This window comes from Bombus bifarius, unplaced genomic scaffold (assembly GCF_011952205.1).
Source record: "Bombus bifarius isolate JDL3187 unplaced genomic scaffold, Bbif_JDL3187 scf7180000008019, whole genome shotgun sequence".
NCBI classification, from domain to species: domain Eukaryota; kingdom Metazoa; phylum Arthropoda; class Insecta; order Hymenoptera; family Apidae; genus Bombus; species Bombus bifarius.
The window spans coordinates 169,944-196,136 of NW_022884392.1; the positions used below are offsets into that span (position 1 = coordinate 169,944).

At 38.3% G+C, this 26,193-nt stretch overlaps 1 protein-coding gene across 4 annotated transcripts; it reads left to right on the forward strand.

Annotated features, from left to right (window-relative positions):
* The first annotated feature begins 1,094 nt into the window (after window positions 1-1,094).
* Window positions 1,095-26,091, forward strand: LOC117207057 (autism susceptibility gene 2 protein-like). 4 transcript variants are annotated; one of them, XM_033446890.1, is made up of 16 exons: window positions 1,095-3,258; window positions 20,232-20,417; window positions 20,489-20,602; window positions 20,730-20,765; window positions 20,861-20,887; window positions 20,964-21,024; window positions 21,107-21,309; window positions 21,380-21,754; window positions 21,890-22,128; window positions 22,203-22,316; window positions 22,407-22,627; window positions 22,747-22,973; window positions 23,053-23,217; window positions 23,301-23,580; window positions 23,658-23,799; window positions 23,873-26,091. In XM_033446890.1, the coding sequence occupies exons 1-16, from the start codon at window positions 2,881-2,883 to the stop codon at window positions 24,879-24,881; spliced, it is 3,777 nt and encodes a 1,258-aa protein (XP_033302781.1). In that variant the 5' UTR covers window positions 1,095-2,880; the 3' UTR covers window positions 24,882-26,091. The 4 variants fall into 4 exon arrangements, with proteins under 4 accessions (XP_033302781.1, XP_033302783.1, XP_033302784.1 ...); XM_033446892.1 differs by having other exon boundaries at window positions 22,765-22,973; XM_033446893.1 differs by having other exon boundaries at window positions 22,819-22,973.
* The last annotated feature ends 102 nt before the right edge of the window (window positions 26,092-26,193 follow it).

Consider the following 26,193-nt stretch of genomic DNA (forward strand, 5'->3'; position numbering starts at 1 on the left):
ACTTCGCACGACACGCTAAGTACATAAATCGTGGACTGAAAGTCTGAAACAGAACCATGATAGTATGGAAATCCACCTGATCGACCTCGAATTATTCTTCCGGGAGGACGAGCCGTACGCAACACGACGTATGTATGTTTCATGTATGTAGGTAAGCAAGAAGGCGGCCCACGTCAGTTGCGAGTCGGGACAAGCTTACCTATATGGATTTGGAAACGTGGCCATCGCCAAAAGCGGCCCAACAAAATCAACAGGACATGTTTGCGGAGCGGGCGTAATTGGTCCCGTGAACTGGTTCAAAAGAGGCGCGCCTTTGCAGGTGCGGCCTAATGCGTTGATCCAGCGGTGACTTTTTCCACGAACGGCAATTTCTACCGTTTCCTTCGTTGGATATAATTGTGATATTACTACAGAATAAAAATTTTCATTCGATAAAGCTTGTACGAGTATGAAGATGATACAAGAAATTATTGATTAAATTAGAGATAAAATGGTTTATTGATTTCAAATATATCACAGTGAGATAGTGAAAGTCAATGAAAGGATATGAGCAAACTAGCTTTTCTTGGTAAGGTGTTAATTGTCCATCGATGGTAATTGTCCTTCTAAAGAAATCGCACGAAAGCGAGTATCGAATGTTCCAAAATCAGTAATAGCTGTTCCAATTTCTTCGTTGTTAAAAACATTCTGAAATGACATCGTCGTCAATATCTTGACACCGAAAGAAAGCAAAGATGGACTACTGATCATTATTTTTATCACCTCGTATTTGTTCATTTATTCTCTGCTTTCTCGAATATACGATACATTTACAAACAACATGTAAATTGCCATGTTCGATATAAAAACTTCGGAATCGATTCTTTTACCCGCCAACGAAGATAATATGCAGCATGTGGCGCCAACGAACGACACATAGATGCACTATCAAATAAAGGATCATCTTCAATCCGTATAGACGGCGCTACTTGTTGTGGTCTAGTGACAAACCAAAAGTATCTAGGAACAAAGAAGCCAAAGAGGGGGGAATATAATGGTGTAAGAGGCACGACCCCAGGCAACAGAACACATCGAGCGTATTTCTGTTCATATGTTCGTCTTGGAAGCATAGGTACGCCATGTTCTCGGTCGTTGTATTCAGAGAGAAATAGTAGTTAAAGCAGGAAGAAGATAGAGGGAGCAAAAGGTGGTAGAGGTGGAAGGGTGAAAGAAGGAAAGGGGGAAGAGTGGGAAAGAAACAGATAGACGAATGACAGAAATGCATAGTCGTGGTGGGTAGCAGCAGCAAGAACAGGCAGCAGCAGCGCACAGAGGATAGATCGCATCGTCCACGCGTAATTCGGGGCGTGTGCTAGGTTGGTCGTTTTCCCTAGCTCGTGTCCGTGGTTGCGTATCGAAGATGTATCTACCGTGGCAGTGCGGGATACGCGTCATCGTCCCGTGACGGCGACGTTAAAGAGTTGCGAGACCGTAGAGCACGGTGTGGGCAGGTCGCGGCCATTTTTACCACACGATGCGGCAACCGTGCGTGCCCGTTCGATCCGCCATTCCAAACAATCGGTGTACTTCGTGCCCTCGCAGGGTACTTCTAGCTACGGCGACTCGTGGAGGCACCATCGGGAAACGATAATACGTGCCATTGAGACGTGAACGTTTCCTTTGGTCGGACACGACCAGAGACGAAAGCTCGTGAAAGCCGGCAGTGTTACTGGTGGTGTTGGTGCTGGTGTTGGTGGACGTCGTCGACGACGACGTGGAGGAAGAGGAGAAAGAAAGGAAGAAGGATGATACGATGATACGATGATCGTGTGATGATCATGGCGAAAAAGAAACGACTTGAACGGAACGACTCGATACATTGGAATATATATATTAATAAATATATTGGAGCTATTGGAGCATGCCTGTGATTCGTGTTTAATAATTGCACAGTGTTGTTCATTGATAATAGTGCTCCGTTTAGTGGCCAGTGTGTCTCTCCGTTTGTTTCGGTGTTTCACCTACGGTTTCCGTCGTCGTTGTCCGCCCTGTGCGTGCGTGTTTCGCGTGTACCTCCTCGCCACGCACATCGGAGTCTCTCTTCCTCGGCAACGCGATCGATGTGACACCGTGTGACCGCCTGTGTGAACGTCTTTTACTAACGAAAATTCTCTCTCTCTCACTCTCTCCCTCTCTTTCTTTCTCCCTCTCTCACTCGTTAACTCTTATTCTATAGAACTCTCGCATCTATAGAACTGATTCCTGGAATACGAGAAGAAACGGGGGAATCGAACCGAGAGTGTTATAGATGCGTGTGTCCCGTCGGTAAACGTCCTGTCTTGTCTTCTTGTGAGAGTGTGTATCCAAAAGACAGTGTGTGTTCTCTTACTCGCGCTCTCTCCACTGCATCTCCGTTTCCCCCCCTTACCCTCTTTCTCCATCGCCCCATCAGTGTCCCTCTTATTCATTTATTCTTGTTTTCTGTTTTTCCATCTCTCTACCGTTCCCTTATTATTCTATACTTTCGCCGTCTTTCCTAGTGATCTCTCTTCCTCTCATGGTAAAACTGCATTAAAGACGATCGTAGATAGAATGCTCGACGACACCACGGTAATACAACGGTTGTCATCGTTCACGTCGTCGTCGTCGTCACCGTCGTCGTTCTCGTCCAGTTCTACTTGTTCATCGTCATCGTTCACGGATCGTCTCCACTTATTTCCCGGCTTGTTCCTCTGTCGAGGAATCATTGAGCAAGCTGAATCGTCGTCGTCGTCGTGGTTCTGGTCGTTGTCGTTATTAAGGGCACCTCGATCGTGAGGTGTCTTGGTGGACGTGCCGATATTCTCGTATAGCGGGGCGCGACAACGGCCTCTCGTACGAGAACAGGACGTCTGCCTCGAGATGGAGATCGAGGCGAAACAACGGAACCAGAGGAATCGGAGACGAGAACGAGCCCAGCGTATGTTGGCGCAAAGAGAGAGTTTGGCGAGCGCGAAGCAGCAACAGCAACAACAGCAACAACAAACGAGACAACGGCCGAACGACGAAGAGGACAGCCACAGCGGCGAGGACGAGGACCCCGCTGCCGGTCTTGGCCTCGGACTCGCCAGGACCGGTCATCCTCGTGATAGCCATTCTCGACCGCCCAGGCCACCGCGACCCCCGAGGCCTCGTAAGAAGTCTTCCCTCGCGGCTGCCAACCAAAAGGAGCCTCCCTTCGAAGAGGACATTATCGACGGCTTTGCCATACTCGCCTTCCGCACCTACGAAGAACTTGAGGTGAGTTCAATAACATTCCTCTATTTTTCTTTTCTTTCTTTATTTCTCTCTCTGTTTATTTTTTTTTTCTCTATATATACTTTCCTTTATACTCGAACTTCTACCTACAGCTTTTAAGTTTATTTATTAAGTCTTTATTAAGTCTTACTGATTTAATGGCATAATATCTTCGATTAATTTTTTATTTAGTATGCAGTAGTTAAAGGTGTTACTGTTGAAACCATTGGGTATTCGAGTTCTTGGAAGATACCTGAAAGAATGAAAAATGTCGGGGTTTTACCTGGCTATCTATTTTCCCTCGGGTGTTTATAATGTTGCGAGTAATTTTTATCATTGTGTGAGATAATAAGAGTAGAAGACAACTATATACTGTGTAATCTGAAAATTATGATGCACGTAATTTGTGATATATAAGACGAAAATCAAGAAAAAGAAAATTGTATTAAAGATTTTGTTTTTGAAGTAAAGGATCTGATTGATCGATATGATGATTTTTTGTACAACATCAAAAAGTACTTGTTACCAATAATTGTAATTACTAATAATGTAACCAATTAATTACCAATAACGTAATTACTAATTAGTTCTTTGAGTTTTGGATTGAACACAGTGGATATCAGTACAAGACAGTAATAAGATATTTTGATTTCAGTTTAGTTTATTTACTGCATTCATTCTATTTATTACTGCAACGAGTTAACAAGTATTGATAGCAAATATGCCTTGATATTGTACTTTATACAAAAGGTCATAATAATATCATCTATGATAAACGTCAACCATAAATTAGATTCATACATATTTAATTAATTTTCAAGCGCATTTTTTCCAAAATGAAGTGAAATGTTACGTTAATTCTTAATGGATTTAGATTAAAAGACGAAGATGATAAATACTCACTCGTATTATAAAGTATTCTAAGCACTCGAGTACCTACATCTTTAATAACAACATTAGTTTCTAATGTATTGACTTTTACGCTATCTTTTAATACTGGAATACTTTCTTATTTAACGTGTAATACTCACAATCAGTGGGTATATTCCAGTCTCACCTGTGTCATTGATTCACTAGCAATGTTGTCCGCTGATGGATTGTCATGTTTCTTGCGTGCGCGCGTGCAGAGATACATAAACTTTGCTCGACCTATCGTGCGCAGTATCATTTTCATTTCTTTCTGTTTTTTCTACCTTCTGCATTGCTTCTAGCAAGCAATGTTTTTATGCGTGTGTGTATATGATATACATACATATATGCAATATTAATGACATTGAACGTTTACATGTTTTTAATATTGGAATCGTCAGGATCGTTAAATGGGCCAATTCATAATTTTTCATAGCAATATCATAAACCTAAAGTCGTTAATTTTGATGTATTCGAGTAGTTCTTCATAAGCTTGTTTATAGCTTGTTTAAAGCGATAAAAACTTGTTTTTCTTATATAATTATATTATTTCATCCTGCGTTTTAATTTCTTTGCTATAAGTCTTATAGGATAATGCATTAATATATTAGTCATTGAGTATATGGTTCTTGTGTGAATTGTCCAATTTTATCTTATCTCTTTTCCCTTTAGTTTTTGGATATAATTGCGCGATTATTTTTGTTCACACACTAGCTATGTTTAAGAGCCGTTAGGGCAATTTGTAGTTTGTTCGTTTGCACCTATTTGCACAGTTTTATGGCTTCCATTCACCGTACTTCGCTCGGACAACAACTGTTCTTTTCACTATAACGGTTATGTATGTTGTATAGTCGAAAGTTGTAGGTACACCTTCTTTAATGTGGCTACACAAACATATTCCTTGAAATATTTCAAAAAAAAAAAGAGAGAAAGAAAATGATATAAATATATATACATCCAAATATATAGAGGCAAGATTTTCCTCGCGATATCAAAGCTGAAGAGTTTTCTAAAAATTTCATTATTCCCATTTATCTAGCAGTCGGAGCAATATTGTTCGACGAGCCAAAAAATATTGCTCAAAAAGAGTAATAAAAACCAATTAGAGCAAATTGCCAACTCGCGCAATTAAAGGGTTGGGCGTTTAACTTTGCTACGTTGATTCGACGGGATTAATTTATGAACGTTTTACGTTCCGTACTATGTTGCTTATTTTCCCGTTGTGAAGAAAAAAATAGTAGGTACGTAACAACATATTGTAAGAAAATATTTTACTTATTAGATTGTACCAACAAATTTTACTAGCTCTGATACACTTTCTGCTCTATTACATAAATAAAATAGTATTTAAGCGTTCCATTATTTTTCTAACAATATAGTATTCACTAATAAGTTTGACCATCTACTGATATTTACTGCAAATTGAATGAATGTTTTCCACTGCTTCCATTTTCCAGTTATTTTATTACAAATTTGTCGTTCATTTGCGTCACCTTTTAAAGTATCTAGTTTATGCTTTAAAATCTTTTGAAAGATGATAATGATACAGTTAGAGCGTTAGTAAATTCATAGTTGTATTACTTCCTTTTTCGGACATAAATTTGCATCAGACGAATAGGAGACCTTGATGAAAGTAACATGAAACCCGATGTTGTGGTTTAATATTCGACATTGCGGGAGACACTTCTAACTCTTTCCACGGTGCAATTTTCGTTTGAACAACTGCGTGCCGGGTAAAATAATTAGAGGATCGTGTTTCCAATCGATTCAGCAGCGCTAAACAAGCATTGACGATGAAAGAGGTACCACGTATACATGATACAAAGTAATTACAAGTTGATGGATTATAAATATATACTTCGGAGGACATTCAAGATAATATTATGATAAAAATATTTTATAATATTTCTTTGCTTTTTTCTTTTTCTTATAGATATTTATATCTATGTGTAATCTGATGTTTGGCTCAATTTTTTAGATCACCTCCTTAATTTGAGCAGCGCGCGTTTCTTTGGAATCTTGCAGTGTGCTACTTTGCGAGCAGTTCAAATAAGTACAAGGACCAATTCTCGATTATCAACGCTGTGCAAACTGAAATTTATCTTTGAAAAAAGGAGATTTTCGAAAACAAATTTTCAATTGCAAATCTTATCGCTATGTAGAGTAAATATATGAATGGATAAGATTCACCCAGTACCAAATACGTCTAAATGATTCAGAAGAACAAAACCATTTTCATAATATATTACTCAAATATATATTGTACATAGTTAACCCTGAAATATTATACATACAAAGAATCTTTGTTATATTATATTGAGAAATTGAATATTTCAGTTTAGATTGCTGAACAATATGATTTTATTAACCTATTAAGGGCCAAGCTGCGAAACAATGCATAATAAGTTGTGTAACCATAGTATTACTAAAAATTATAAATAAGACAGTCAACATATAGTTTTGTTAAAATACAAGATATTATAATGTTATTAGAATAACAGATGTTTACAGAATCCCACTGTATAAATTAAAGGCCACAATAAAATTTCATTATATAAGAAAGTGTGATTTATCATAATGCTATAAGTATTTCAATTTCTTTAAACTTTATAAAAGGATAGATCTAAATGAAGAAACGGTGTTAATTATTTAATTAATATTACATTATATTACGCTAAATAATATTAAACAAATCCTTGGAATTCCTTTTTATAACCGCAATGTTAAAAAATTCAATTCAATGATGTAAATTGGTTGGAAAAGAGATTGCATATGAAATGTAGTCTTAATGCACCACTGGTCTTTAATGGGTTAATGTAATATCCATTTCAAACGAACTGAAACCTGCTTTTGAATAATCTTGTTCTGTCCATGTTAGGGGATTATCAAAAAGTACGAATAACGAAGAGCTACCACCTCTTAGAAGTGATTAAAATAAAAACAAAAGGGACATAGTATCTCATAATTAAGTAAGAAGTATACAAATATTTTGGCCGAAAATACGATTTGTTTCGCACAATTAGGCGAATATTTGGAACAAGGTATATAATCCGGAAAATATGATTGAAATTACTGAAGCATAAACGCCGTTTGAAAACGAGTTCGAGTACGGCGGAAAAGGCTGGTGTACGCCAATCAAGATTATTTCGAAATAGAAGACTTTAATTACGCAGGGCCTTATCGACGATACATCGAAGTGAACATAAATCGAACTTATTATCTCTAGTCGGCTTGAGCCAAAAAAAGAAGCAACGCTAGTGGTGTTACATTGCGTCTACGAGGCAGCGAAAGCTCTTTCACGCCACTACATAGCACCTTTTATCATGATTTATCGCGGACGCAATCGCTAATCGCTATTTTTACCGTACACTGCGATACCAACTCGACTGACACGCTCGTCTTCGTTAACGAGCTATAATTTTCATTGATAAATAAAAGCAGCAATGTCAACCGGTCGACTAGCCTATCGCGTTTTGACCATTTTCCTTCGCGCAAATTGCAAAGCATAACACTGTTTTCCAATGCGAAACAAACAGATACCGTCGATCATTTGCGATGCAGATTGTTCGGAAAAAGAAACTATTATCTCTGCTTCTCTACCGTATCAGTAGATGACCTCCAATTGCTTTCATCGCGAAATCGTAATGATGTAATGGTTCTTCCTAAATACGTATTATTCGTTTCATTTTCGAACGGATAATGTATGTATAAAAAACCATGAAATTGTCGATAAACAATCATGAAATCTGCGTATAAACGAACGAACATTTGCCATCGTATCAATGAGAATTGGAACGCTGGTAAATTAAACCTGGTGGTTCTATGAAATGAAACATTATGCCAGCCGCTTTTATAAAAATAATCATGGAACAATCAAACACAGTCACCGGAAAATAACAGGGTCATCATATGCAATGTTTCGAAATCGAAGCATAATGTACATTATGATTCATTGTTCTATTGGTCTCTTTTAAATGAAAACAACTATTCGTTCAGAAATCGCAGCGGGAGAATTGTATGCAGAGGTCAAACTGTCACGTACGAATCGTAGAGACAATAGCGATGGAACATTGTATTCTCTTAGCGAGTTCGTCATGCAAACTACTGTCGAATTATCTAAGTCTATTTTTTACGTTATTAAGCGTATTGTTATCGCATAAAGGAACCCCGACTAGGAGTTGTAAAAGAGACTCTGAAGACGGCCTGTTAATCATTCTTGGACAAAGTACAGATCTCATAATGTGAAGGAAAAGTGTTGAAATAGTTTGGACCTTTCGTCTCCCACTTTCTTCTTATCGGATGAGTAAATTTCTTTTCTACCTGAAAAATAAAAGAAAATGAGACAAAACGAGAAAGTACCTAGTGGACCTTTATTGCTTGCAGACATGAATCACTAATATTTACCATTTGCTCGCTTACTCTCACCGTTTACTCATTTATTACTCATTCGCTTGTTTCATAATAACTCACATCCCAATGTAGTTTGTACGCTGCGTTAGAATCACGAAACGAAGACAATTGGTGGCTCGAACTGAAACATCAACGACACAGCTATAAATCGCCGCAATCGTGAAACAGAAAGACACATACAAAGAAGAAGATAAAGAAAAAGAAACTCGACCCGTAACGAATGCAAATTTTCTACGCTTGTTATTATTTCTTACTATAAGCGATTTTAGGCAAAGTATGATATTATTTTTAGCAGAAATAGCATTTGCTTCACCCATATCAGCTGATCATATTATTATTAACAAGTTGAATGTCACGCCAGTTTTACAAGGTTTGACCTTGGTGCCACAATGAATTTTTTATTATGCGATATTTATAATATTGAAATTACCTACAAGAAGTATGTTACTGTGCATAGTCATCATTAATGAATTTATCTCACTGAGGTCGCCGTATTTTTTGCGATTATCAATTATCTCGTATTGTATCTTCGCATTGCTAAATAATTCTAAATAGCGCTAAAAATATATAAATAATTCTAAATATATAGAAATTATTGTAAATAACAATGCTAAATAGTTCTCTGTTGTTACGTCCCTGGACTTACCATAATTCATCCCTCGGTCATACCTATTCGAAACTGCGATAATTCTAAAGAAACTTGACTTAAAGATTTAGCATTGCCTACTTTAATGTCAGGACCCTTAATTGCCATCATATATCTTTCAAGTCGAAATGTTTCTTAGGGCTATTATTCACTAAGGTAAAAGCGAGGTTTCCCATGTTCGACAGCCACTGGAGGAAAACGCACATAATAGATTTATATTTCATGTATAAATAAAATTATTTTTATATGTTTTATACTGCATTAATTTCGTCACACCATTGTAGTAACGATGATAATAATACAAAATTTATAACTATTGACATTTGTTCAAATTATGTATTTCTACTAATCTTGGTACGTCGGTCATTGGTGACTCCCACGGCAAAGTTAAGTGCCGGTCACTAATGACCCCCATAGCATTCAACTTGTTAATTTACAGATATGATAATGCTCGAGGAATTTCTAGTAGGATCCGCTACTTTAATTCCTGCTTCGCTTTATCTGCTGGAACTACGCTACTGAAAATAACAGATTTATAGAGAAAATGACATAGTTGTACGCATGATTATAGGTGATATAATCACCTCGTTTGATTGGGTAATTACTTAATTCGCGCATTTAATAAATTATTTCCTATCTTCATATTAGAAATCAAACAACGATAAAAAGAAGTTTTCTTTAAATTAATGAAAAAGTAACATCATGCTTTTCCCTCCTTACGTATTTGGTCACTGTAATTCCATCGCGCAAATCTGGTTCCCAAACCGTGGTAATGTCGCACGTCTCGAAAGAAAAAGACGTTCACGGAGGCATACTTGTTATTTACTCGTCCATCTTGTGCATTATCAAAGCACAAAGTGCATTGTTATTGTCACGGAGAAAGTAGCCGCGATGTAAACCGCTTAAACCGGTCCCTCTTGTTCCTGAACGAGTTCGCGCTCCAACCTGAGCTTCTGGACGGTGCAGAACAGCTGTAAGCTGCGCAACGCTTAGCAGGAAATGCTTACCAGATCTTCGCTTACCAATCTTGTCCGATCGTAACGCGATACGTGTATTCATCTGTATTTATTTTATATACTTTATGTACATCTTTTCTATTCTTTTCTTTTCTTTTCTGTCTAATTAGAAGCCAATTTGAGAGCCAAATTTTTCTCACTCTATTAGTAAAGCACAATCCTTCGCTAATTAAATGTAAGAAATCGTTACCTGGTAGTAAATGAATTATCAGGCTTGGTACTCGCGTTACTAGATACCTTGTTATCTGCTCCCGGGAGCTACGAGTAAGGCGATTTGAAATGTAAACGCCACGGTAGGATGTTGATTCGGTGTCAAACAATTAGCGGAGAGCGAGATATGCATCGCTATTCCGGCAGACGACGACGACGACTAATTATGAAAAGCCGTGGGAATAAAAACCAGACCCTTTTTAATGCTCTATTACCAACGCTTTGACCTGAGATGAATCTGAAATATCCGCCAGATTGCTCATATTTTCTATGATATTCTTCCAACTGCTCGTTTCCAATGATAGAATGCTAATTTATTTCTACACGCTGCTTCACTTTAAAGATTAGTTAAACGTCACTTTTTTCTCGTCTCTTTAAGCGAGCTTTGAACAATTGGAAAGATGTAGTTTTTGTTATCGAGAACATGCAAAACGCTAGACATCGTACACAAGACGCACGAGATCCGCAGGTTAATTTGAGCGTATAAAATTTCTTCGTCATAAACACAAAAGCACATGGTTCGGAGGTTCGGTGTAACGTGCCAGCTTTTGAAAAATCCTCTGAATCGGCAATGCACGCGTCGATGGTTTTCTTTTTCAAATTGCTGGTTGCGCCGTGGGGAAATCCTTTTGGACTTTTTCGTCGTCTCGCAACATACAGGGATCGTTCGACCTCTCCCGGGTGATTGTCCTTACCACAGATTCTTTCTTATCCGACGTGTTTTCTCCCTTCCTTCTCTTGACTGGAGACTGGCCGCCACTGTTGTCGTCGTCGTTTCCTCTGATCGTGCCCTTACGTTCTTCGGCTACGGGAGAAGGACAGAGAGAAAGAACCGATGGGTCGGGTCAGGAAAAGAGTGTGTCGACATGTGGCGAGATTATTATCACATACGTAACACCATACCGTAATACTTAATTATCTTGTCCAGCGTCGCGACCGTTTAATTTATCTCCGCAAAAAATGTTTATCCTCCTGTCGAGCAATTAGTGACATATTCAATGATACACATTATCCGGCGCGCATAAATGAAAAATGATCCACTCGACCGTGCATGATGATGATGATACACAGCTCGCTTCTGAAATGCACGTGTATCCTACACCGTTCTCGCCTATCCGCTTCGTGTTCGGTTGCGTTGCTCAAAGTAATCTTCCACTGTTGCTTAAATGAAGCGAACAGTATGTATTTTGAGACACTCTTAAAATCGTATGACTATCGAGCTTTTGCTAACGATATCCTTTCGTTTGAATACAGGACATTTTTTGCCTGCACTTAAAATACGAGGATCTCTTAAAATACATCTGAAAATAAAATCCGAGGTGTCGGATAATTTTGCAGTATAATTTAAGTGCTATTCGTTAAGAAAAAATTAAATCGCAAAGTGATATCTGTTAAATTGCTTAAATTCAGTTCTAATATTTAAGAGACATCAAGGTTCTCCAGACGAATATATCTGAACGATATAATCAAAGTAAACGATCGATTAATTATTTTGAGCGGCCTATAATCAACCGCGGCGCCTCGAAAGGTCGCTGTAACGCACACAATCGGGTCACATTCTGTCTACGAGCCAGCAATTAAAGATCTGCTAGCTCTAGACCATTACAAAACGGGCACGATGTATTCGTTGTATTTGTGTGTCTGATGCATCATTTAGTTATAAATTCATCTAGACCGTTATGGCAAGGCAAGCCGTTCGTCTCGTTCACGGGACATGGAAGCACGATGGGTGAATGGAATCTGAAAATACACGACGCTCTTAAAAGGAGAACATTTATTTATAATTGATTCGGTTAAAAACGTGCTACACACCGCATTGACTTTGTAGACCGTGCACACGATCGCCGGTAATCTTTTCTTTTTTCCTACTCTCTTCTCCTCTCTTTCTCTTTCTCTCTCTCCTCTCTTTCTATGAATAGCGACGTCGTTCGAATTTGTCGTTACGCGTCACATTGTACGACGGACATTAATTACGTTAGGGTAAACTCGTCGTGTTGAAAATCAACCGAGCGTATCCCACATATTGCGATATCGGAGCGGACTGATTAGCAGGCCACTCTGTGTATTGGCTTTTCCCCATCCTCCTTCATCTCACCCTTCTTCGGTTCTGCTCTCATCCTCCATTGGTGAAATCGTTGAAATCGTTGCCAATCGATAATTAACAGCCACTTATGGATTTAGAGTGAGGTCAGTGTCACGTCGAGCTTGCCGAGTTCGTTACGTAAGAACAGTCTTTTCACACGACAACACAATTATACATACAATGGGCGCGTGTAAATATATATGTGGCTTTCTATGCATAGTGTACGGTTACAATAAAACAAGTTCATTGGTCGCAATGATTTCATGATAATCTCATTACATATTTACAACGATGATCAAGCGAAATTTCTAATTAGAAATAGACTTATTTCGTATAACTTTTCTTTCCTTACAATGGTAGAGAGTATCAAGGTTTATCGATTAACTACATATTCATTGAAAAAAGGATGTATTACGTGCACGTACACATATCGAGCATTGATTAGGAGTGTGTTGATTATCTTCATACGTAATCAACAATTATTCTTGGACTCGAGATACACAAACGATACGTCATCGGATTGAGGATGCTCTTTATGTTTAATTTACTACATCGTACAATGTAGTACGTATGTAGTTAACCTGTGAGTTATTTGACCTTATTTCCAAGTTACAGCTCATTTTTGTGCTCCAATAATCCTTCGACCGGAGCCAGTTACTGTAACTGGCTATTATAAGGACCATTTACAAATAATACTTGACACATCACCAGTGGCCTTAATGTGACTCTGTGAAACTGTGAACGTTGATTTATAGCGAATCACTTGTCGTACGCTGTTACACGCGCTGATGATCCCTCGAAAAAATAATTTGGAGCTGGAAACAGGTTTGAGCGAGGAACATGTATTTGTTCGCTGATCAAAGTAGTTGAAGGATCACTTACTCACATGACTTAAACCTTTATGTAAAACTCTCGGAGTATTCGTTCCTTGGTATGCTCCAAAAATATTCCAGTTGTCCAATACAGTACAAATTAATTTACTCGGTTCGGAATAGTCATGCGTATCTTTCGCAAAACTTTGAGTCCAATTTTCAAACAAGAAATCATCCGTTGCGCCATAATATTCAATTCTTTAATGATCGATGTGACGAAAGAAACCACGACTCTGTAAATAAATCAAAAAGCCTTTAGGGAGAGAAAAAAAGATTTTAATAGGGAGAGTGAGAGAGAGAGAGAGAGAGAGAGAGAGAGCGAGAGATTCGGTAGCTGAATGAGCTAAATCCGTTGCACGGGCATATAATTTTGACTTGGGTAGATATCGTTGGCATTCGGCAGATTACCAAGAGCTCTCTTAGTGTCGTTAGCCGTAGCGAGAGTGAGGTCAGCAATGCCACGCCACTCAATAAATCAGCTCGGCTGCCGGTGCCAACGGAGATGCCTGAATTCTGCCACGTGATCCGTCAACAGAGAGTTCAACCGGTAATGCTCGGGCCACCCCTCTTCTCACGGATATATTCACTACTGGTGAAAATCGACGGGCGAATTTCGACGATGCGCGCACGACAGACAGATATCAACCGACTTCAATCGAGCGAAACTGACTCGCGACCTAATTTTTCTTTTCTTTTTTTACCTCCAAACATTTCTCTCTTTCTTGTTTTTTGTTACCTGTTCGTACAATCTGTTTTTCTTTTTTCTTTTTTTTTCCGCGTTTATAATTGCTCAGCGATACCGTCGCGTCGTTACCTTGACACTGCGCGAAACAATTGTTTCGCGTATGTGTGCATCCATGGGCAGAGTGGGGTTGCCGACGAATTTCATTCACTCTACGTAACTTCTTCTTTTTCTTCGCTTTATTTTTTGCTTTTCCCCTTCTCTATATATCTAGAACGTTGTTGCTCATGATATACACGCCTCGTTCGTTTTAATCGAATGAACGTTGCATATCGCGCAGGGTAAACAGGGATCTTTGATCGAATTACGGCTACGAAAATCGATATGCGATTTATGGTTGAACCGGTACACAGATTGATTTTAAATGTGCTCGCTGGCAGAAAGATGGCGTAAAGGGATACGTGAAATTTCATTGGATCGCGGATGTGCTTCAGACTATTTTACGTCGCTCGATTTACGGTAATTAATGAAACACTCGAAGGCAATATGTAATTCACTCGATTAGCGACGAAATAATTTCTATCATATACTGTATCACAGGATACACCACAACCCGGTATCAGCCGTCACGTAACGAGGCGGAATATTTTAATAATAAACAGGAAAATACTCGGCCATGTATTGCGTATCCCAGTGTGTAGGTGTTTCGCATGTCTGTGCCGCTTTTTGATAGATTTCAACATCAATACGAGATTTCGGACGGTAATGCTCTTAATTAAATAAAACGCTGCCCGGCACAGCGTGAAGATTTGCATTTACATTTTTATCTCGTTCGATTAGCTTGGTTCATTTTCAGATACATGTCGGATAGATTAATTTCGAAACAGTTTAAATTGCTCGTTAACCCGCGTAAAATTTACTATTTATGTAGTGGCAATCCTGCAAACACGAGACACTGTACATATCTTTTGAGGTTATTTTTTAATTGTTTCCAGTTCCAATTATTACATGTATTACATAATAAACTTCTCCTTTGTATTTCATAAATCTCTTATGTTTAGTATAATATTTGTACCAGCTATCTTTTATGTATAAATACTTTCTTGGAGTACAAACAGTACGAAGAAAAAAGCAAAAAGATGTTGAACATAAAGGGTTCGTGTGCGCTCGCGAATCGATACGGGAACGACAAAAGGGATGTGTATCGATGATGGACGAAACACAGTCGTGCACCTGCACAGCGAGTTGACCCAGTTCTTCTCGTTATAATTTGAACACGAAGGAAGGTGAACGCTTTACTTTCAGATCTCTCGCTGTGTCTCGAATTAATCGGTTTTGTTGATCACGCTGCAATTGAAAAAAACCTCAACTTGAAACGTAATCAATATCTGCAATTTCATACTTTTAGAAAAGGAAAGAAAAACATATGATTGAGTGGACGTGATCATATAGTTGTTCGACGTATAACTTGTCCCACATATTTGTTGAATCGCGATAAGTTTATCGAATGAAATTTTGAAAAAGATACGGAAGCGAGAAAGAGAGAAACGATTAAATACGCGAAGAGGTCCGAAACGCAAAAGGTACGAATGAGAAGAAGCGGAAGTGCTTCGTAAAAGCAATCATCCGTTTCTCTATTAACGTATTGGTATTGGGGAAAGAAAGTTAAGGCGATCTTAAATCCGCAACTGCTTTATCATGGTAAATTTTTCGATTTGCTTTTTCTTCTTTTTTCTTTATGTCTAGCTAAACTGTAATTATTTTCACGCGGAAGCTATCATAGATGGTATTATCCGTAATAAACATTGCACATCGGAATAATGCCGGCACTTATTCTCAAATTATCTGAATTACGCGTACCTTCGAAAACTGCGCGTGGAACGTGTCCATCGAACAAAAATGATGGAAACTATGTAAATCGCGAGAAATATTTGCGTCTGAAAATAATCTTGCAACGTGGCCGAATGATGGCCGCTTTACCGCTGTATTTACACCACTATAAATCTTTTTACTGCCACTAGTTTCTTCTCCCTTTTTTTCTTTCTTTTTCTCTTTCTACTCGACACCATCAACACCGTTCTCTTTCTGTTCTGTTTTGTTTTCGTAGAAGTAAATTCATTTTATTGGTATGGTAACAACTAGACAAAACATAGACACCCACACTAAACACCGACTGCACTTTTTTGACTCCGCATTCCGTTCGACAGTCTCACTTACTGGTATTAGAACATGTACGTATATCATCCACGATAAGAATCTCACCTAACGAGAATTAATCATGTTCTTATTCCTTGATACCGTCACATTCACAAATCTCTATATTGTGAACATGCGCAATGTAATCTTTTAATATCGTAAGAAATACTTAATAGAAATTGTTAAAGATACAAAATTTTGCTTATAACTTTTCCTACCTTTTCATAGAATTTGTTAAAATATTAATAAATAATTTTGTTCTTATTATACATTTCTACAACGTTCTTTTACAACATAATCGTATGGTGGTCGACTAGAAATGATAGTTTTTATGTGGCGACAAATATTTAAAAAAAAAATTGTTTCGGCAGGATTAACAAATTAACGCGAAAAGAAAACGCGAAGACGGTAACTGAGAATATAAACAATGCCGTGCCATGATACATGTTTACTTTCGGATAATTTTTGGACGACGGCCAACATCGTTTCACGCTCAGCACGTCAATTTGGTACTGGCAAGCAGCCGAAATTTTCGTCAAACAGATGTCCGAATGACTGTTATTATCCGCTTGTTACAAACGAGAGCGGAGCAGAATACTTAATCTCACGGCGCTAGTGATGCCCGCCAAAAAAGAAACATTGTTGTCAAACGTAAAGGCCAACTCGTGATATATTTGATTGAATTGAAGTCGTGTTTCCCGCGTTGACATTTCATTGAAATACTCAGCAAATAACTTATCTCATAAAAACTTGAATATGCATATTTACAAAAAAATTGACTTTCAAATCACATGTTTTGAATATTTTATATTTTAGATCACTGCCAGTGCTTTGATTGAAATGGAAAACATTATTCTATTTATGAATTTTCAATGACAGTGTGAGAATTTACATGTCATCAATTTTTTCTAATACACGCGCAACAAAATACTTACATTATTCCATAGTTCGCAATAGTAAACATATTTTTTAAGCTTTTAAGAATGTATCTCAAATGTACTTAATTCTCATTTTACGTAAATTTCCTTTAACTCGAACCTACTTCAACTACATACTTTGCATGAAAGCAGACATATTTGTTTGACTAGACGCTTCACTTTTGTTTTCCTAACAATGGTCAAACTTCAGGTAGTTGTGTGCATCGGCATTCAAGTTACTTTACTCCTAAAATAAAAATATATGTAAATAAAGTAGTATAATAATAAGATAATTAAATATTTCTTTGATAATTTCGCAAAATAAGACGACCATAAGTTTAATTTATTCACAAAAAAAATGTTTTTATGTCTTTTTCTATCTGTCATTTGTCAGATATACCACATGGATGAATCAAAATGACACAGCGATTGAGATAACGCGTAGAAGGCAATTCATTTAAAATCATCCATTCGTTGAAATCGCATGTGCATATGAGTCTCGCACATTAACGTCGCGACCGAGTATATGCGAATTGTGAGTAGTAGCCAGTAGCTGAATTAGAGTCCGATCGTGTCAACACCGAACGATAGACGTGGCAACGTTGTACGAACGAGTTTAGTAGCCGGCTAGCCAAAGCACGGAATAGCCGACCGGTGGAACGTCCGTACGTCCGGGAACGACCTTCCTTTACCCATCCCGTGTCGAGGAACCTTGCCTCCCGGACTGCCAAACACTGCTTTACCTCCTTTAAACTAAGAGAACTCGTTATCTAAATACGTATTTACTCTTGTTATGGTTTTCGAATTTTTATATTTCTGTCTTAGTCTCGTTTCAACAAACGAAAAGATTTTTAATGTTATAAAAAGAACTTTATGACAAAATTGGATCTAGAAATCACGCATACTAACAGCGAGTCTTTCATATTTTCTGCAAACTTCAAGAATAGGTTAACAATAAGAAAAACTATATATATTTACATAAAGTTCTTAAAAAGTTTTCGATCAAAGATTTTTTTCTTACCATATAATTTATATTATGTCTTTTAAACCGAATCGTTACAAAATAATCATTAATAATAATCATTTATTGCAGAATTATTAAATACTTATATAATTTTTCATTGCCATGGATATGTATACATACTTATCTTAAAACGTAAATTATCTCACAATAGAGGGATACAAATTGAAATTTCTTTTTCTCCAATTAATGATTAACACTCAGATTAGTTCTAGATATTATAGAAATGCTAAAGTAAGAAATATCACAGATTTCTGCGATAAAGCAAGGATTAAAATTTGAAGAATTTTTTTCAAATATCACGTTCTATGTGTATCGTTTATTGTAATTAAGTGAAATAAATGCAAAAAGTTCTGTTCTTCCTAGAATTCATAATTGGCTTATCTGGCTATAGTTTAGCCACCAAAGAATGTAATATTATATCAGTGGTCGTTAATATCAAAAACAGGAATATTTTGTCATACGTTTTTCCTATGTATATTCATAAGATAGAGGTTTATTCAATTAATTCGCTTAGCTGCCAGAAGTATACAATATGTAATCTAACCGCAGTACATGTCCTAGGGGGTTTCACTTCGCAGTTGGCACACGTGCGCAGGTGGAGTATGGCTTTTGCTAGGTGGTAGTTTTTTACACTGCGAGTTCTAGTGGCTTTTTCCCATCATGTTTCTTTGGTACCCAACCGTACCAGAGAGGGGGGTGAGAGAGAAAGAGATAGAAGGAAGAAGAAGGTAGAAAAGATCGTGCGTGAATACACGGTTATCGAAAAAGGAAAGTAATACTCTCTCAGAGCTGAGAAAGAGAAGTCAGGGTTCAGACTTCGTTCCTTCCAGCTGGCCTGGCACGGCAAAGGAGGCCTTGTCGCGCGGCTGCTCGTTCGGTCAATGTCTTCTCTTTCTTCCTCGCTCTTCCTCATCTGCCTTCCTCGTCGTTCCCCCTCTCGTCTCTTTTTAACCCCCACTTTCTACTCGAACTCTTCCCCCTCTCCCTTACTCTCCCTTCACCAGTACCTCGCTCACTGCCTCTTTCATTCTCCCCACCATTCGTGTGCTGCATCGCGCACACGAGACATGGTGCTGTTTGTGAATCCTGCTGTCATCTTTGCAAACGCCCGTCCGTCTTAGGGAGTTCGAATTTAAACAAAATCAACCGTATCACAAACGAACATCTGACGGATATTATTTTTGTTTGTGAGCGACAAGAAAACTGCGTTTATTACGATAACGGTACTTAGGTACACGTAGAGGAAACTGAGAGAGGAAAAAGTCAGAAAGGAGGGGGTAGAGCGCCACCCGTTCAGAAATGTGCACTGACATCGCGGTTTAAAGGCACCGACGGAAAGGCGTTCTCATACGGCTTTTTCTACTGTGCGCGCACCAACATCTTCGCCTTATGCTTTCTTACTCACGAGCCTGACGATCCATCGACGTTTCCAGTGATGAAAACATAAATTATCCAGCTTGCTTTTTACGCCAGTGTAAATCTGTCGCAGAAATCGTGGTATGTTTACCATACGTGTTGAACATATAATCGCTTACTTGGTTAATCAGACTTCGTATGTATGTACATGTTGAGTTCAAGCGATACCGAAAGTACATAAAAATATTCCTTTCATAATTCGTTATAATTATAGTACAGATCACCAGAAATGGAATTTAACTTAAACCGAGCTCGTGTAGTTAGCGATTACACAAACCTATCGTTAGAATTACATTACGTTTATTACGATACCTACTTGCAACATCATCATTAGTTTTCATGTAAATAAGGATTGCTCTTTGTAATCTGTTGGTAATCTTGTATTCTTAAAAGTGTATTTCTCATACTGAAATTACTAATTGCGTATTATATTCTTTTTCTAATTTTATTGATGTATCTAAAAAATACAAAATTCGACATAAAAAATTTTTTTACTGGTATATTAAATAAAATTCATATTTTTAATTTTTATTTAATTCTTGAATAACTAGATTTTTTAAATAAAGATATAATTTAAACTTTTTTATGATTGCAGAGTGCAATAAAACTAGCTGGCAAAAATAATGTCAAGAAATTACATACATTACTGTCAATAGTGGAAGAGAAACCAAAGGTGGATATAGGACAAAATAATAGACACAACGAGCATCACATCAAAAACCATTTCAAGCACAACCATTATACACACAATTCCATACTGACACCATCTACAATTAACCAGGTAATTTTTTCATGATTAATGTTTTAGTGCAAGGTAAAAAATGATCTAATTGTGCTTGAATTTTTTTATAGGGCCTAGATGCAGGTACAAGTGACGATAGTGGTAGAGCATCTGAACAATTGCATGGCCCTGGTATACCTAGGGATTGCCAGGACGCCGACAGTTCCAGGGACCACCTCAGCGATGTAAGTAATGTTATAATTATGAATTGTTTATATTCTATGATGTTTATTCCTTCCAATTGAATGACATTAAACAAATTTGCCATTTGAATCAATTCTCATATTTGTGCAATTTTCATTGGTTCTACAGGCTAGCAGTCATTGCAGTTCGGGTAAAGGTTATATCGTAAGTGTCAGAAATATAACTTAAAATATTATATCTCTCTACATGTCTAGGATGTTATAATAGCTACCTTGTGTCTTTTTTTCTTCTCATTACAGTGTGATAGTGAAGGAGAAGACGATAAGGTAAGTAACCATATTACAAAGATTATATAGTAGCTAATAAGCAATTGTAAGTTAAAACTTGGACTATTTATTTTAGGGCTCGGATGCTGAATCGATACTCTTTGAATCTTCTACCCCACCACCTCTTGCACGTAAATGTATGTAATACTTGAATCAATAATATACATTTGTTTTATATCAATACTTGGCATTTTTCTAAAATCAACTCTTATGTTGCAGACGAATTGCCGTCATCTTCACCACACGTTTTGCCTCCAGCAAACGGAGCAGGAGGTTCACCTCCAGACACAGGTGGACAAATTTCCAATCCAGCAACGGATGCTCCAGCGCCTATACCACCTCCTGTGCCTGCGTCTGCACCAGTTCCAACAGCGCCAAGTCCTCCCAGTCCTACTCTACCCCCTCACATATCCCAACCACCTGTAAGTAAATGTTTCTAATTTAGAGTTTCGTTACTAAGAACAATATACATTAGATTGAATATATTTTCAGATGACTAGTCCGTTGGCAGCAAACCCACGTGCAATAGCTCCGCAGCAGCGGCCAGCTTCCCCTGCTCTGCCACCACCTTCCTTGCCCCAACAGCCTCATACAACAATACCTGCATTACATCCACCTAATGTACCCCTTGTTTCATCGAGTCATACAACTAGTCCTGCGGTAGCCAGTTTAGGTGTTACTCCAGCAGCACCATCAAACGGAGCTACAACTACTAGCTATCCACCGTCGATACCCATGGCTGCTTATCCTCAGACCCAACCATCTTATCCACCTCTTTATACACCATACACCGCTCTAAATCACAGTCCATACCTCCCACCTGCGGTTCCATCTCCCTCCCATTCTGCTTCTTCACGAGCAGAAGTGGTAAGTTGTATATCCTTGCATTATACTTGAGAATTTGTTTGAGTTGAATAAATATTATGTATATTTATCGTCATTATATCGATTGTTTTGATGATAGTTGAATGAAGCGCTAATCCTGATCGTTTTCATTTTTAGAGAGGAAATAGAGCTTCCCCATGTACTAACATAAGTAAACAACAACCTATAGGAAATAATACCACAAATCATAATACTCCTTTGAGCGCTGCCACCACAACATGTGTGTCTACTATAACTAATACAGTTACTACAGCAAATACCATTGCTCATAGAGACATGGTAGCCTGTAGTTTGACTGGAAGAAACAATAATTCGCCTCGTGGACACAGTCCAAATCGGGAAAGAGATAGTTATAGGTACAATCTTGTAATCATAAATATTCCTATTGTTTTTTGTAACAAATATCTTATAATAATGTTACTTGTTATAGCAGTAATGTCAGTAGCCTAAGTCGAGGTAGCATAACGCCTGTAAGTGTGCCAAACACATCTTCTCCAGCCAATTCTAGTCTACCTGCTTACACCAAACCACAGGGATGGATTGGGTATGAATGAAATCAAAACCTCTCCTGTAATTCCTTTATCTTTTACAAGTATTTTTATAATTTTTATATATTTTCATATGTAATTTACAGTAGCAGCACAACTTCACAATTGTCTCCGGCAACTGCAACATCAGTTCCAAGGCCAACACCTCCACCAGTACCACTTGGCATGCACACGTTTCCTCCGCCAATGTTCGCGGCACCCTTACCTCCTCCCGTATCCAGTTCCAGTCCACATACGTCACTGCCTTCACTGCCACCACCAACGACCAATCCTAATCCATTCTCTGCCGAGTCACTTTTTCAAACAAGTAAGTATATAAGCTATATTTCGATTTTGTTTGGGATTCGAGTAACAAAGAGAAAGAAAAAAAAAAAGAAAAAAGGTAGAATAAAAGTTTGAAACGAATGAGACACTAACCGAAACAAGGGGTGACTCATGTCGCAGGTCAGGCAGACCTGTTAAGGCGAGAGCTTGACAATAGATTCTTGGCATCCCAAGACAGAAACGTTGGAGTCGCAGTTGGGAATCTGGGTCCGCCTCCATATCTTAGGACGGAGATGCATCATCATCAACATCAGCATACTCACGTACATCAACACACCACACCTCTGCTTCCACCGACGGCTGCGACAACTTTGTTTCCGCCTCCTATAGTACGTAATATAGTTCCTCATATTTGTGTAAGAATAACATGTATCATTTACTATCATATTCATGCATTGTATCTCTTAGTTCAAGGACATCCCGAAATTGGGAGGTGTTGAATCTCCATTTTTTCGTGGAAATCTGAACCTTTCTAGTTATTCTGGCTTTAATACCGGTCTCTTACATCCTGGAATTGGTCCACCTTCAACACCTTTTGTACCTCCCAATCATTTAACATCATTTGCACCAAAGGTGGTAATCTTTTTAATGAACATAAATTATAAAAGTTTATGTATTGCTCAATGTATTTACTGCAACTTGTATATTTATTACAGAAAAGTGGAAAATGGAATGCAATGCATGTTCGTATCGCTTGGGAAATTTATCACCACCAACAAAAACAGCAAGCGGAAGCGAAGGCTGGAAGTGTCGTTAATACTAAAACAGAACTCTTGAGACCACCAGGTCATCTTTACCCAGGAGCCCCAGGAACTGGTCTTGGAATAGGAGCACCTTCAATGGCACCACCATTTCCCACTAATATACCACCAGCGCATCCTGCACCACCTCCACCTCATCCTGTCGGTTTTCTATCCACGCCAGCATCACATTTAGGTAATTTATTGTCGATCAATATATGAAATATTACTTCTTGCAAATAAACTGAATTAATCGTATGGAAATTATCTTAGGAACGGGAATGTCACCATTCGGAAGATATCCATCAACATTTGGTGCACCGAATCCAAATTTCCCTGGTCTTTCTAGTTTTCCTCCTTCGAGGGAAATGCCACCATTGGGTGGTCTAGGTTCTGTACACGATCCATGGAGAGGGTATGCATCTAATTATTTACCTCTACAAGAAAAATGTGTAAATCATTAATTATTCTTTTCTCTTTTTGTTTAGATTACAACGAGCCTCTACTGGATTTCCACCAACTACAGCGGTATCATGGAATCTAAAACCGGAACCACCTGCAATTGACAGACGAGCGGAACTCGAGGAACGAGAGCGAGAGCGGGAGCGCGAACGCGAACGCGAACGAGAACGTGAACGAGAACGCGAACGAGAACGCGAGCGTATAAGACGTGAGAAGGAAAGAGAACGGGAAGAGCAACGTGAAAGGGAGAGACGAGAGCGCGAAAAAGAAGAAAAAAGGAAACAACAGGAAGCTGCGGAACGAGAAAGAGAAAGGAGGGACAAAGAACGTCGAGAGATGGAAAGACGCGAAATGGAACGTGAAAGGTTACTTCATCAAAATCGGCAACACGTGGTTGTAGGTCGGGAACGATCACCTTTAAGAAACGGATCTGCACCTATAGAAAGTGGGGAAGTACGCGTGAAAGAAGAACCACGAAGTAAAGACGACGAAGTTGTGATGCTTCCAAGGCCGCCGGGTCCTGGGCCTGGAGCAGTGTCCGCAACAGGACCTGGACCAAGTCCACTGCCTGAGACAAGGTATCATCACCCTCATCCTCATTCATACCTTGCAAGGCATCCGCATAGCATGCCTGCGCCGCATTCCATGCCACGAAGTATGCTCCCTGGTTTGAGCGCACATCCAATGCAACATTTTCCACCTCCATCTGCGCCTACTGGTCAACCAGGAGGTCCTTGGCCTGGGGATCCTTTCCGAGATTATCGTTACGATCCTTTACAACAATTACGTTATAATCCATTGATGGCTGCTGCTGCATTTCGAGCAGAAGAAGAAGAAAGAGCTAAACTATACGCCGGATATCCACCACCACCAGTAAATTCTTTGAGAAGCAAGGATCCAAGTCCTGGTCCATTAAGTAATTTGCATATGCATCATAGAGCAGGACCTGGGCCCGGGGTGCCAACGCGACAACTAGAGCCCGCTTTGATGCACGCAGATATACATAAGAAGGAGGATGCCTCCCAATCTCGATGATATATCCTCCCCGCGTCCTCAGCTTCTGCAAGTGAACGCACTAAAGGGTCAGCATTCTGAGCATTTCCGTAAAGTTTTCAGACCCCAGTGCTGATATTTTGCTAACGGAGAAGAGGCGTTATTTAAAAGAAATTGTACATAGATTATATAATATTTATAGTTATTGACGAAGTGCGAAAAAACGAAAAACGTATAGAACATTTCAAAATAACAAATGCATTCGTGTGGCTCGTAAGAAGATCATTGTCAAAAATGCCTTGTTTATGACCATAGAAATTTCGTTTGATTACGTGATGGAAGTTAAAGGACGAATCATCGATGCAAATAAACTAAGGCATTTATTGAAATAATGTGGTCACAAAAAGAGGGAAAACAAATAATGACGTCGTTATGTGATTCTGTATAAGTTTCGGGGATCTGACTGTTCATAGCGATATAAACTTTAATCATTACGATAACTATGCGTATAGTTAACAAGAAAAAGTATCGTGTGTAATATTATAGATATTGTAGAATGCGAGACGATGCTACGTAAAGAAAGAAATCCAAGTTAAAAGCAAACTTAAGCGGATCTCTACCACTACTCAAAAATTATTTAATTATTTATTTATTGCGTCGTATAAACGAATCTCTACTACTGACGTACAGATACGATCGTAAAACAAGTTGCCCTAATTTAATCGATATAATATAACAAAGAAAAGTTACATGTTTCTTTTTTTTCCATAGAGATTAATTTGTACCGTAGGAATAATACTAAAAAACACGTACGAGGGGGCAAAAAAACTGATATCTTTGGCTTTTGGCAGCACAAGCTCGCTTTTCCTTTTTCATTTGCATGCAAATTAGAATCGCACTCTGGTGCTTCCTGTGATATGTATAAAACGTAAGATTATTTAAAAGTATTGCAGTTATTTTTCGTCGTAATTATAAGGAGAATAACAAACACAAATTGTAAATCAAATTCTTTTTCGAGAAATTATAAGCAGAGATAATCTATCTACTGCAATACATTTTGCAATAAAATAAAATGAAAAAAAATTTATATTTGTCAGGAAAATTATAGGATTTGTGAGTAAACAGATACAAAAGCAGTTTGTCCGTGCCAAAGTGCTTTAATCAAAAACACAATTAACGCTATGTAGAGATATTGCAACTTCTGATTTTGTACCTATCAAAATTGAAAAAGAAATATTGTTTTATATCCTTGTTTCATCGTCCTCTCAATTTATCAGCCATATACGTAGTTATGTTACCAGAGAGCTAATTCAAGATCTCTCTTAAGAAGAAAAACAAAATAAAATATTCGTGC

Bases quoted from the DNA above. Each gene is read 5' to 3' on its own strand.
- LOC117207057 (XM_033446890.1), top strand. From the start codon at position 2,881: ATGGAGATCGAGGCGAAACAACGGAACCAGAGGAATCGGAGACGAGAA. The intron at 21,755-21,889 runs GTAAGTTGTATA...TTTCATTTTTAG, and splicing joins CTTCTTCACGAGCAGAAGTG to AGAGGAAATAGAGCTTCCCC. The intron at 23,218-23,300 runs GTGGTAATCTTT...TATTTATTACAG, and splicing joins TAACATCATTTGCACCAAAG to AAAAGTGGAAAATGGAATGC.